Raw genomic sequence first — 13,726 nt, 5'->3', positions numbered from 1 at the left:
AAGAAGGCTTTGGGGCTCTTTTCAGCTGTTCGGATTTTGTTGGTTGGTTGGTTTGTTTTTTTTTTTTTTTGTTTTGGTTTTGTGTGTGTGTGTGTGTGTTTTCTTAAACACACAATACAGGATAATAAGTGCAAATAGCATTATCAATGTAAAGAGGCAAAACATTCCTAATTTTTAGTTCAACTTCATATACTGCTCTTCATTTCCCTCAAAAACAGAGCTGGATATTGTTCAGTCACAGTGAACCCAGTGACCACAGCCCATCATTAAATATAATATCAGCTACAATTTCCACTTCAGCACCACTGAAGTATCACCTTATTACACTTTGTGAATTTCCACAAGCCCTCCAAGTTATTTTTGACGTCTTTGACTCTGATCCTGCCAACACTTACACACATTATCTTAAGCATACTGAAATCCATAGCATTATGCACAACACACAAACAAGCGCATGCATCATTTCAGAAATGAGGACTTCATTAATTGTTCAGTACAGAAGCAAACCCCTTCGGATGTAATGTGTACAGGTTAGGAAAAATCACTCCAATAGCATATCTATTGTTGTTCCAAGTGTTAGTATCTCTTTTAAAATTCCTTCCTTACCCTTCCATCCTCCTACACATATCACCTCCTTTACATTCTCCTTAAATGCCTAAAAATAACTAACTATGCATATGGTCTGAGCACCACAGCCCTATACCGTGTAACTGGGGAGAAAGTATTTTAGTTTGAATAGCTGACCTCACATCCATCATCAGAAGAGATTTTTCCATGAGTTATTTCCCAGAACTTAAACATTTAGCATAGGCTGTAGATTTGCCAATTGCAGAGTTCTGCACAATTTAACAGAATAAGGTTTTTGCTTAAAAAAATACCACAACAAACTACAAATAAACAAATAAAAAACCCCAACCTGTGAAAACTTCACGAGTTTTTTTTCCTCCCACCTGCAACCTCTCACCTTGTAAAAAGATTTGGAATTGTGTATTTTCTTTCCCTCAGTTTAAGGATTTTTCTTCACATTAGAAAGTTTTCACTGACATTAAAAACCAATCTAAACTTATGGTCCCACTTGGGAGCACATCAGCCTACCCCATATTCAGGAATGAAAGACTAAGGACTCATTCAGTTGTTCAGCTTCAGCCACAAGGAGGAAAGCAGAAAGCACCTCACTCAATGTCCTCTCAATTTTTTCTACCAATTTCCTTACCGTAGTTAATGCTCTTTCCTCTGCTCCTTCTCTTTCCCCAAGCAGGTAGCTGGCATAATAGAAGGGGAAGCTGAAATACATTTGTGAAAAGTGGTATTTCAACTTAGCTCAGAGCAAGAAGAAAGCAAGAATGGGAAGTTGTACATCTGAGTCAATGCATCTCCTAGAGAACTGGAGAAATGCTTCCAGGACTGCGCTCTGCTAAGGAAGTTCCTAGGTCACAGTTTAATTTCATACCATCAAAGAGGCACGCCTGCTACTTTGGATAAAGAACAACCATTTTTACTTAGACTTATCCTCCACAGTGAGATCCTAGCCATGCAAGTTCAGCAGTGATAGCAAGACAAACACCTTTCTTCGGTACACTAGAAAAGGGTGCACGCCAGTTCTGTTGCCTACTATGGCCAGGGCTAGAAACACGCACTGCACTTCACATAACTGAAGCCTAAAGAATACTACATAGAGCTCAGCACTTGAAAATAAAGGCACTCTAATTTATAAACAGAACAGAAAAAAAAGGGCAACACAACAGGTACCTGACAACCTCCCCTCGTACTTTCTCCTCCCTACCTCAAGCCCCTAATCTTAAAAAATAAACAACTTCACTCACTGTTCATGCTGACCTCAATTTGATGCATAACATGCCTTCTTTAAGCACACACCTACTAGTCAAACCCAGAGCACACACGTTTATTAAGGGCAACTCATTAGCTATAACAATCTCCAGCTGGTGGGGCTCATCCCTTGCCAGGAGGCAAAGGGCACAGTAGCAGCTCCTGGGCTGCTCCCACCCTGCTTTGCACAGGGCCCTGAGGAGAAGCTGGGGCAGGCCTTCACCTTCTTTCAAGCCTCATCCACAGCAACTCACTGCCATGGGGTGCCTGGGACCGTTGACCATGGTCTTTGGTGGCACTGCACCAGGCAGGCTGGAGGCAGGGCTGGAAGGAGAGGGAGAGAAAAGTGAGCTTTGGCTCTCCCCGCTGCAGAGTGCAGTGCCTGAGGGGTGCTGCCTACCGCCTACCCTACCTGCCCCGCTGGGCACCGGTGCAGAGGGACGGCACAGCTCACCCCGAAGCCTCCCTCACACCCCCAGCCTGTTCCAGCTCCCAGCGCGTAGCCAGGTCGCCTCCTGTACCCTCTCACAGAGGCATTACAAAACACCTAACATGTCACATGTGCCCATATAGGAGCAGATGCCAAAAGCTATGCCAGCTGGCCCAGCGGGCTCCCTCCATGCCACAGCTGGTGCCTGCCGCCTTTGCTCTCCAGGCTGCTCCTGTGCTGCCATGAGGGTCTGCTTCTCTCAGGGAGGTGGAAAGCAAAAATCCAGACCCCAGGGTTGCCTCCCTGCTCCCTTAATGGGCAATAAAGTAATTTATTTTCTTTCCCCAATGGGAGGGGAGGACAGGCCCATCTCCTCCAGAGCCAGCCCTGCAGGTTTAACAGCACCGGGCTGCTCCCGCTCACCCTGGGCTCCAGAGGGTCCCACCTGCCCCCACCCCCAAATCTGCCTAACTAACTGCTGCCTTGGGCACAGCTCTGAGGACACAGGCTCTTCCCACCACCCACCTCGAACGCAGGCACACCACCTCAAAAAACTGGCGTGGGGGACAGTCCCTCTTTCGGAAACTTTGGCTGGCATTTGCCACGCTGCCCGGCAGGTCCCTGGCGGCATTAATGCACCCGAGCGGTTCCCACGGAGATGCCGGGGTTACTCACACGCCTAAAATCCAGCACATGCTTAAACATTGTTGAAACCACATCTTGATATTCTTTAGTTTTTAACCGTAAAGTTTAGCGGAATCGTCCGTATTATCAGTGTTAATCGCATAAAGTTCTGTTTTGAAAATACGACTCACTAGTGGATAGAGTTTTCCCAAATTGCTTAAAAGATTAATAAAATAATCAACTTAGCAGAGGGGAAAAAAACCACAAACTATTCCTGTAAGGAAATCACTTTATTGCCCATACATGCGAATGAGCTGTTTTAATACTCAGGTTCACTGCCTCCTCTGCATTTAATCTCTTCTCTTTTATGTCCTACTCTGATTTTTTTTAAAAGACTTTCAGGCTTTTTTAAAATTAATTATACAAATCATTAGTATTAAAAAGGTAATATAATGGTTTCAAGAACAAGCTTCACAGACTATCTGCATATTTAATCATCTCTGCTAATAAATTTTTAATCACTCATTGAGTTCAGGTTCTTGTCTTGAAGCTTAACTTGATAACAAACCTAGCAACTGGTAGAACTAATTGGTACAGAGTAAGTGAATAATTTATAAGAGGAAAAAGCACTGGGTGTTCTGGAGATGTGCAGAGACCACAAGTCACAGATATTTCTGGGAGGAAGCAGGAAAACAGCGGCTGATTACAGGAATTTTGTGATACACTGCTGACATCCAGAGGCCAACAGTCAATACTGTTCACATATGTGAACCAGGCTGTAAAGCACGCTGTAAAGCTAGATTCATTAAGTTTTAAATATTCATGCATTTCATTAAAGTTAACATTAATTGCACTACCATACACATTGATTATGCATAGACCGTAAGTGTTTAACCTCTGAAAGCTTGCAAGTATATTCAAGTAATGGGGTATGTCCCATCTTCAATGATTTCAGTGAAAGCTTCAGCTACGAAGCTGAAATGAGAAACGGAATGCATTACAGTGCTAAGGAACAGTAGTTTGAAATATCAGAACAGTAACAAAAATAAATATTTTACTAACCAAACAGAAATGCTCATGTAAGCTGTAACTTGCTTTGTATTTTTCTAAACTAAAGTAACAAAGGTAACAAAAATTATGTATAAGATTTCTTACTGACAAGTGCTAGACTGATTTGCAAGCTTCGTCTATTAAATAGGCTAAAAAGTTAAAATAAATTAATCTGTGGCTGAGTGGCTTCTATATAGATGAAGATGACTAGCTTTAAACAATGTAACAACAAAAAAAAGGCTATTCTCCTGAAATAAGCTGATTTAAAATTAGACATCCAAACCCACTTACACTACAGTATAATTCTACCTCCAGGGAAGCACAAAATGCTACAATTCTTAAACCAGGATGTAACAGAAAGCATTTGACAGAAATTCAATTATCCTTGAAAGATCCCACTTGTAGTTAGTTACATACGTAATCCTCTTTTATTTAATGGGTTAAAGCTCTCTTTCAAAACATTTAGTTTGATGACCTGAAGACTTGCTACATGTCAAAAAATTCATTAAGTGACTTAATAAGATTGTTAAGTAAAAACACTCAGAAGTTAAAAAATGTCATTTAATGCTGCCCATGCAACCTTAATTCTGGCCGCGTATGTATATGCATTATGAAACACCAGTGCATTAACTTTTAATCTCCTTTGAGCCAAAAAGATTTTAAGATTGGAAACTAAGGCACAAAGGGCGTGCCAACAAATACAATGCTGAGCTTTAGAGCAATCGCTGCTAGCTCACAGCTTGCACAGCATACCCCTGCAGGGCTAATTACCCCAGATAGAAAGATGGGCTTGTACAAGTTATACTGCTTCTGGTACCTCTGCGTGGCAAGCTTAGTTCTCTCTTCCTTGGCACTGCACTGCACTACACAGATACACTCACAGAAGTCTAAAATTTTAAATGTGAAGAAAGTATGAAGTGTTTTTCAAATATCATGCTTCAAACCTAGGTGCTTTGACACTGATTTTCCATCAAGAAGTTTAAAACTGTACATTCTGGCCTCCTCAAAATAAAGGTACAAACATATCACTTCCTTATGTATTAAAAAAGCCCTCTGCAAACAATACCAATTATTTCAATTATTTTTTTTTTTAAATCAGTCCTTAAATCCTCTGTGAGATAGATAGAAAATTGTCCACATTTTGCAGAGAAGCAAACGGTTGGAGACAGATAGACTGGTTTGCCCAAAATAGTACTGATTCCTCCCCAAGCTGTTAACAACTCCTGATTAGCCAATTTTCTTTGTGAAGGTGGGCACCAAAGAAGTGTACTATTCCTAATTAGAAGCCACAGCTAACACACTGAAATTCTGTTTAAACAGCATTGCCTACACCCTCAAAGAACTTTGTGGTCAGACATATCCTGGGTGGTATCATAAAAAACCCTGTCATTTTTCTGACAAGAAAATACTGGCTGCTAGCAAGGATCTTGCAAGTCATATATCAACCACCTGTACCATTTAGCATGTTTTAAAGTAGTCTGGGATATCAAATAGTTTTGTTTTGTTTGTTTTGGGGGTGGTGGTGTTTGTTTTTTTGTTTTTACACATTAAGACTACCTCCTTCATGCTTCTTCCTCCAGTAATACTTAAACAAAGAGGTAGCCTGCTAAGTCATTTAAACACCAAACTAGATTTTATTAATTTTACTGGTTTGGTTTTTATGGCACAGTCACAAACAACCATACAGTTCAGGAAAGGTATGCACATTTGTAAAAAACAGATTTTGTATTCTCAGCAAGATTTCCATTTAGAGAGCTGTCAAAATGCAGGAGGCAACATTTTACAGAGTAAGAATGCTTTGAATATTTGCCAGTTAGAAACTTTCAAATGTCCAAAACCCATGCTCATTAAGCAATACTTCATTTTACTTGGGGTTGTTTTGATGTTAGTTTTTTTTTTTTTTTTCAATTTCACTTGCGAAAAAAACTGAAAATGCAGGCAAAGATTCTTGATGGTTGATGTCTCTCCACTACATGACATAATCTCCACATTCTCTTTTCTTTTCCGATAGGCCCAAAGGTGACAGGTACTCACTCACTGAGCAGTTAGCTTCTCTGTCAAGTATGCTAGCAAATACATAAATACAAATAAAAATTATGGCAAGGCTTTCATATGTCCAAGTAGAAATGGACTACAGTAGACAATTCATTTCGTTTCTCAGAAGATGATCAAAAAACCAGGGATGCAGAGGAGAATGTTTCTCCTTGTTCTATACCAACCTCTGGAATAACAATAGGCCTGAGAAGTAATCGCATTATTAAACTAAATCTGAAGAGGTTTTAATTAAAACTATATTTTTGTAATTACAATTTGAAATTATATTTGAGGTTTAAGAGTTAAATTTATTAGACTGTGAAGAGTTTTACAAGGCATTCCTAATGTAATGAGCTTAGGCACCACATATGTTGCATCTTTGGTACACGTTATGAAGAGTTGCTTTTTTAATGAGCTTTAAAAACTGTATTTGCATACCAGAGGAAAAGGTCAGTAATGTGTGGATCAAGTCAGTAAATTAAGTATCACAGTATTATGTTATTATGATTGCCTTCCACAGACACACAATAACAAAACCATAGGCTAGAGTTACCATACTATTCTAACGCTTCCATCTACATGACCTTGTCGGCTTACGCACGCTGGTGCTGCTGTGCCCTAGGTCCCATCTTACTCCGTCCCTTGCCCAGGCCTCCTTCACCTTCTCTCCCCACCAACTCCTACCGCAGAACAGCCGATACGTCTGACAGTCAGAGAATCAAAGCAAGCGCAGGAAGGAGGGGCCGCATGCCGTGTGATGGCCCATCTCCAAGCACTACCTTGCACTCCAGTGTTCACCTCCAGTAAAGATACCTAGGGCCAGGTCCTGAACCGTTACAACAAGATCAAATCTATTGGACAGCAAAGCATCAGGACAGGGACGCCTCTTTCAATCCAAACCCCATTCCACTCGAGTCTTTGTTCAAGGATGCAGCTGTATCATCTCTCTTTCAAAACACAGATACCGAAAGTATTTCAAATGCTATGGTCCAAAATTTGACTCAGTCTACCGTAACAGGTCTTTTGAGTTGTGATGTTACATGTTTGGTAATCTCTAAAGACTGGTTGACTGGTAGCTATATTGAAATTTTTATTCTGTGATAAATAATAAAATAAGCTAGGAACTGACTGCAAATACACTCTCACCAGGTTTTCAACAAAGAGTACAGTTCACTGGATTTACCTTTATTTGTAAGTACTGTAAGCATTTGTAACTATTGTAAATTTGTACATATTATAACGTTACCTTTAGTTTTTAAGGGCAATTGAAGTTGATTCCCTCCCCAACTCTGCAACAATCCACAGTACTTAACAGGTCTCTCTCTCCCTCTCTCTGTATGTGAGACTGCAGGTATACACTAAACCACATTATGCACTACATGAAACTTTATGCATGTTTATGCATATCACAGCCAAGTAAGTGACACTCCAGCTCTGTATAAAGATGTAGATTTAGTCATTAGATTAAAAAATCCTTTAAAATACTACAACAGTAATAGCACAACTCAATACAACTGATCAGTTATAAGCAGTTTTAATGGTTTTTCACTTTTTGTGTATGATAATCCCCAAAGTAGCATTCAAAAATAGAGTGCAAAATATTTATTCATTTTATTTACAAATAAAATGTGCAGTTCAGCTTCTTATCCTCACCACAGTAAATGTTATTCTTCTATGTGATGAATAGAAATTATGAGAAACATTTGAAGAGACAAAAAGTTAATTTTAAACCTAAGAACAAAGATCTTCCCTTCAGTTATATTTTTGTAGAAGTTACACAATATTATTTTTTTAAAAATTGTTTTCAGTTGGGAAAAAAAAAAAAAACAACAAAGTCCAAGACAACACTAAAGAATTACATAGGAAAGAATGTTTTTTTTAAAACAATAAAGTTAATTTGACTGTGACAATCACAATGCAAAGTTCTTATCTTTATAGAATGTACATTTTTTTGCAGCTAAAACATAGAATCTTTACAATGTAATGCTTTTTCCCTTCTTGCTCTACAAATTGCCTTTAGGGGAAAAAGTATTCTGGTATCTTCCTTTCCCTCTGACGAAACAACAGATGCTTTGGTTAAAGAGCAATTCGTGCGCAATAGTGTTTTAACTTGCAAGGCAGTACTCCTTTATTAAGTTGGTAGAATTCCACTAGCTGGATGAGATCAGTAAATCTGGTATGACCATCATCAAGGGTATAGAAAAGCTTCCCATCATCTTCCAACTGTAAAAACGGAAAAACAACATAGAATAAAATCCTCTTTTGCTATGGTAATTCTTCCCAATTGAAGCACTTGTTTGAGAAGTCTTCTTGTAGACCAAGATATTCATAATCTTATGACTACTGAGAGAAGGAAAAATACAGTGATCATTCACAGCAAGATCAAAAATAAATAACAGAAAAATAATGCATTCTTTAACTTCCCTTTTAAGTTAGGTACATGCCTAAAAGGAAAGAACAGTTGAATAAGTATAGGAATATTCTTTCTGCACTAACAATATTACTTTATGCCTTTGCTTTGGATGATAGCTGGAGTTAATATGAACACTGAGTTTTTACAGAGTGACAAGAAACAACCAAGTTTCAACACACTCACAGATTTCAACCGTTGCTCCATTCATATTCTGTGTAACTGCTACATTTTGTATCATTTATTTTGTAAGGTACAAGGAGGCTATACACTAGTGCATTGGTGTACTGGATGGTATGTGCTATACAAGAAACTGCCCATCACAAAAGTAACATGCTTGATGTAGTAATATGTTCTTTGCTGTAGGAGAAAGAACTGCTGCAGCTCCAAACGCATGTATCAGCATAGGTACAGGAGAGAAAGAAGAAACTGCAAAACATACTTTGAAAGATTACTTTTGACTTTTAGATGCTTAAAAATTTAGTCAGTGTTTCCCTGTTCTAGGTTACTGAACGTCAACTCTTGCACAATTTGTATTGCATTGGTGACTATATACTTTCTTGATTTATTTCCTCTACTGCTGATATGTCTAACATCAAGAAGCTTCAATGCAATAGTGACTAATTAGTATTAATGCAAATAGAGGGTGAGAAAACCTATTTAAATCATTTTAAAAAAGGGAAAAAAGATACAAGACAGAGAGTAGTGAACAGAAGATCCTGAAGTAGGGCTAGCATAGAGTAGCAGATGGTGTGCTAAGGAAAGATGCAACTATCCTACTTGAGTACAGGGGAAGGGAGAAGATATAATTAGCTCTCTTACCTGTAATTAAGATTTCTCATCTGAAGCAGCTGTTGAACTGCTTATGACTCCTGGTTATTCTACCCCTTTCTACCATGTCTGGAAGTAGTTTGTAATTTCTTTATTCTCAGACTTTGGTCAATCCAGGTCAAACACTGCTAGTTAAGGAATTACCAATGTGTGCATGTGTAAATTCCTGTGCTCCAGCCAAGAACCTGAAAATGGATTATCATTCATCGGACTTCCCTTATGCATGCAATTTTCCTGCCAACACACTGAAGACAAGGAAGAGTTGACAATTCAGATGTCTGTTGACGAGGATTTCATCTTTAGCTTATTTTTCCCCATCCAAGTTAATCCCAAACCTTGAAGTGAATACCAGACAGATTGCTAATTCTACAGCAATCAATATTTTGCAAAGTAAAAATTCATATCAAAGTTATGTTGCCCAGGAACCTAACACCTTCTGCAAGCTAAGAAGGCTGTTATGAGAGAACATTTATTGGAAAAAGACAGCCCCAGAAATCTATACCAATTCTTCTTCTTTTGCATGGACTACAGAACAGCTAATTTCAGGATACACTACACTGAAGTTAACTTGTATCAGCTCAGAGCAGTAAGGCTGAAAAATACATTTAAGCTATCAAGTTCTCCAGTTTTCACAGTATGGGATCCCAAATGTATCCCAAAGGCTTTCTTTTCAACTTTTTACAATCAGTTCCCTGGCACCCACCTGCTATACCTGTTGTACATGTTACCAATGTTAACATGATGCACCTGTTAATGTGGGGGAAGCTTGAATTGGCAGCCTGCATGCCCTATCTGAGAGGAGACATTTGAACCTGAAGCAACTTAAATGTAAGAGAAAAATAATTCATTTAGAGATGGAATGATTTTTAACTTGTAAAGAGACCCTCTAAATGCCATTTATTTATTTAGTAGGAAAGTTCATCTTCTCTTCCCAATGACTGGAAAAAGGCAAGAGTTTAGAAGAACAGTAGGATGTGAAGTTCAAAAAGGTAACCTTGATTTCCAGCTAATAAGCTACCAACTTACTGCAGTAACACAAATTGCCTTGTTTCTTAGAAAATGGTAACTTCATTTAGAAGATCAACAGCAACTGGAAGCAAAATCTTTCCCCCCTCAAAAAATACTTTTCTGCATTCCTTAGAGAGTATTGTTCTAGCAAAAACAGAGCACGCTGTAAGTCAGGGCATTGAGAATGGCATGAGGGGTACTGAATGTGACTGGAAAGTAAATGACAGAAAGGAATTCAAATATGACTATGTTTGGGGAACTAACAGTTTCCATACTCTCTCTCTGGATTAAGTTGTTCTCCATACAAATTTATTGCTCTACTTTAAAAACAATTATAATTTTTTCCTTCAAATAAGGTTTTGCACTGAAGTGGTACAGGTCTTCTTAGATCACCAACATGGAAATACTGACACAAGTTTGTAGACAATCTATGTCAAAATAAAGAATTTCTGGTTCCTACAAAGAACCTACAACACAAGAGCAAGGTTTTAGCATGCGCGTATATGATTAACTCCTCAAATGCACTGCTCACATCTGCAGAATAACATTAGAATTGAGTGGATAATTTTTTTGAAGGGAAGAAGAGAATCATCCAGCTCAGAGGAAGCTGAAGATAACTGCAGCTTCCCGCTACATCTGGTCTTAGAGAAGAGAGGGTCTGTTTCCTGAAAAGGAAAGAAAAAAGTGGTCTCTTAAATTTGAGAGTTAAATGACATCCCAATGAAGTAGAATCATATAGTATTTGTACGAGTTCAGAAGGTTTTCTAAACCACACAACAGTTATCCCAAAGTAAATACTAGAAGCAACTACAGTCAATAGAAGCACAGAGATCTTACACCTGAGATTCTGATCACAGAGCTTATGCTCATGCTCACATGGGATCCAGGCCATAACTATCACTTTTAGATGAAGGACTGCTCCATCGTTTTCACCTAACACAATGAAAATCCTGGGCAATTCTTTTAACAGACATTGATTCATTCCTTTCCTCCTCCCAAATAATGCTTCTGTTTTATTCTACAGGAACTTTTTCAAGGAAGGATATCAGCTACAAGCCCTAGGTAACGCATACAGAAATTTGATGAACAATTATAGGGATCACCAGATCAGAAACAAAAAAAATGCCACTACACTCATTTCTACCGAGAAACAGCAGAATCTCCTAGAAACTTCAGTAGAAAGAAACATGGACGCCAGAGTATTATGTGGTCTGGAAGAAAGGTTCTTGAGAAGAGAGAAGAAAAAGTTACAGGTCTGCTCAGTTATGTCAGGCATCTGTGGCTAAAACACATAATGCTAAAGTGTTTCTCATCTCAACAGAAGCAGCCTGTAAAAAACCCAGTATAAAACACCTCTAGAGGGAGTGGAAGGGATGGGGAAAGCTAGCCACTCTGGCAGGAGAATTGGATGATATCTTCAACGAAAACTGATAGAAATATGATTTCAATTTAGGAAATTTCAGCTTACCTAAAAGTAGCTGGACTAAATAAGGATATCAATTTTTTGCTAAAATTGTCCCCCTGAAGAACACCTGGACATGAATCTACCACAATAACATGAATCAAGAAGAGAGGTCAGCAAAAACTGTTTGACTCCAACTATTGAGAGAAATATACTGAACAGATGAGTCAGTCAGATACACACACACACACGGTGTAGGCAGCCCACCCAAACAGATGATTAAAAAGAAATTGTGCACGTACTGAAAAATGAAAAGGCAATATGACCTTTATTAATACATGATTTTTCATGCCATCAGGGTTGCTTCTCTTCCAGTTCAAATAGATTTGTCTATTTTTTCAAGACACTTTTTAGGATTTCATAATACTAGTCAACTTTATAACAAATCAAACAGCAAAGCTCAAAAATGTTCAACTCTACTCAAGAATACTAATTATTTTTAGTGATACGGGTATTATGTTTACATCTTCCACATAATGGCAAAAGAAAAAAAACAGCAATATTCTATCACAATTATTCAATTGTTTTGTTTTACAACTGTATATATAAACTCAAAAATTTACTTACTGGTACAATTTGAAAATGCTTTATTTTTAATCCATGACTCAATGACAATACAAATGTTTTGGGGTTACTTTGGCTGTCACGTACCAGAAATACCCTAAAAGAGATTGAAAATTTTCACAGTAAGATCACCCTGGAAAGCCTTTTGTAAACGTCCAGTTACAACAGTTGTAAATTCATTACAGTAGTATTAGTGAAAAGCAAAAATAATATTAATTACATAAATTATGCTTTTAATCAGTATTTCTTTGCAAATGTGTCACTGGAAATACTTTTTCTTAAATTCTTCTTCACCTTCTCTTATTATGTGAAAAATATGCATTCTCAAAATGAATGACACTGTAGGCACTAGTTTTTACACTGCATAGAATTACAATGCATCTCTTTAGACAGAAAAGCACCCTCAAAGTTTGTGCTTTGAACAAAATTTTTCTTTGGACTCTGGCAGTTACCTAAACCACAAGTGTTATAGGGAAAACTTGCAAGGTAGTTCAACAGGAATTTACCGAAAAGGTAACGCAAGACATACCAGAATGATTTTCACATGTGGCCAATATTCATAAACGCACAGTCACTTCTGCCCATCAGCAAAATTCCCACTGAGACAGAGCTACACTCTGCTCACTTTATGGCATCATTATTCAAATCACAACACTCTCCATGGCCAACAGTGTCACTGCAACTAGTCCACTGATAACTTATTCTAGGCAAGTTATGGACAGACATAATTTTGCCATAATCCTGGTAAAATAATCTGGTACAGGTAAAGGATGATTACCAATAAGAGACAGCTTTCATTGAATAACTGGGTCTGGGACAGCGGCAGAGAACAGCCTGGAGGACAGAGGGAAGTACCTGAGTCACAGCTTTGTAGTGGAGAGAGTCTGAACTGTTTGTACTGTGCAGGTCTGGAACAGACATAGCTAACCAACGTACCGAAGGCGGGAAACAGAGGGACAGCCATTGGCAAGCATGCTCCTCTTTCAGGACACAAAAGAAACGGGCAAAATGGACTTGCAGGTATCAACCACGTGAGCACTTGTGGCCACCTACTTTTGCCCAACCACATACCAGGAATTAGAGTACAACTATTATATGAAAAGAAAGGATTTCAGGAGAAGAAAGCAGACAAAGGCTTACAGTGGATTCTCACTGACTAACGACAAGGGTCCAAACCACTAATTTCATCCTCAAAGTTTTTAAGAGTTCTATTTTTACAAAGTAAGAAAATACCTGGAATTAAGAAATTTGGAGTCCATCATCATTAACATTTCTATCAAAATCCCCATCCAGTCTAATTAGTAGCTCTTATACTAATTCAGTTATTAAAGAGGGATAATTGCCAACTCAGCATACGACTTGTAAGAGCACATGGCAAGTATAAGGACAAGTAGAGAGTTCTCAATAGACTCAGGCTCTCCTAACAAGCTCTCTCTCACCACCTAGTGGCCTTTCACCCTCTCCAGGACATGAATGAAATTTTTCA

The 13,726-nt window shown here is 38.5% G+C and overlaps 1 protein-coding gene across 2 annotated transcripts in view; it reads right to left on the bottom strand.

The window, feature by feature from the left end:
• Nucleotides 1–8,041: 8,041 nt before the first annotated feature.
• Nucleotides 8,042–13,726, bottom strand: part of GRB14 (growth factor receptor bound protein 14) — a gene marked incomplete at both ends in the record, with an annotated part of 66,145 nt that continues 60,460 nt past the window's right edge. For both annotated transcript variants that reach the window (XM_082314747.1, XM_082314748.1), the window contains 2 exons: nt 8,042–8,188; nt 12,244–12,337. In XM_082314747.1, the coding sequence (XP_082170873.1) occupies nt 8,042–8,188; nt 12,244–12,337 (241 nt within the window). The remainder of the gene's footprint in view (nt 8,189–12,243; nt 12,338–13,726) is intronic.

This window comes from Platalea leucorodia (assembly GCF_965183815.1).
Source record: "Platalea leucorodia genome assembly, chromosome: 5".
Classification (NCBI taxonomy): Eukaryota; Metazoa; Chordata; class Aves; order Pelecaniformes; family Threskiornithidae; genus Platalea; species Platalea leucorodia.
This window is presented reverse-complemented; position numbering and strand designations above follow the sequence as displayed.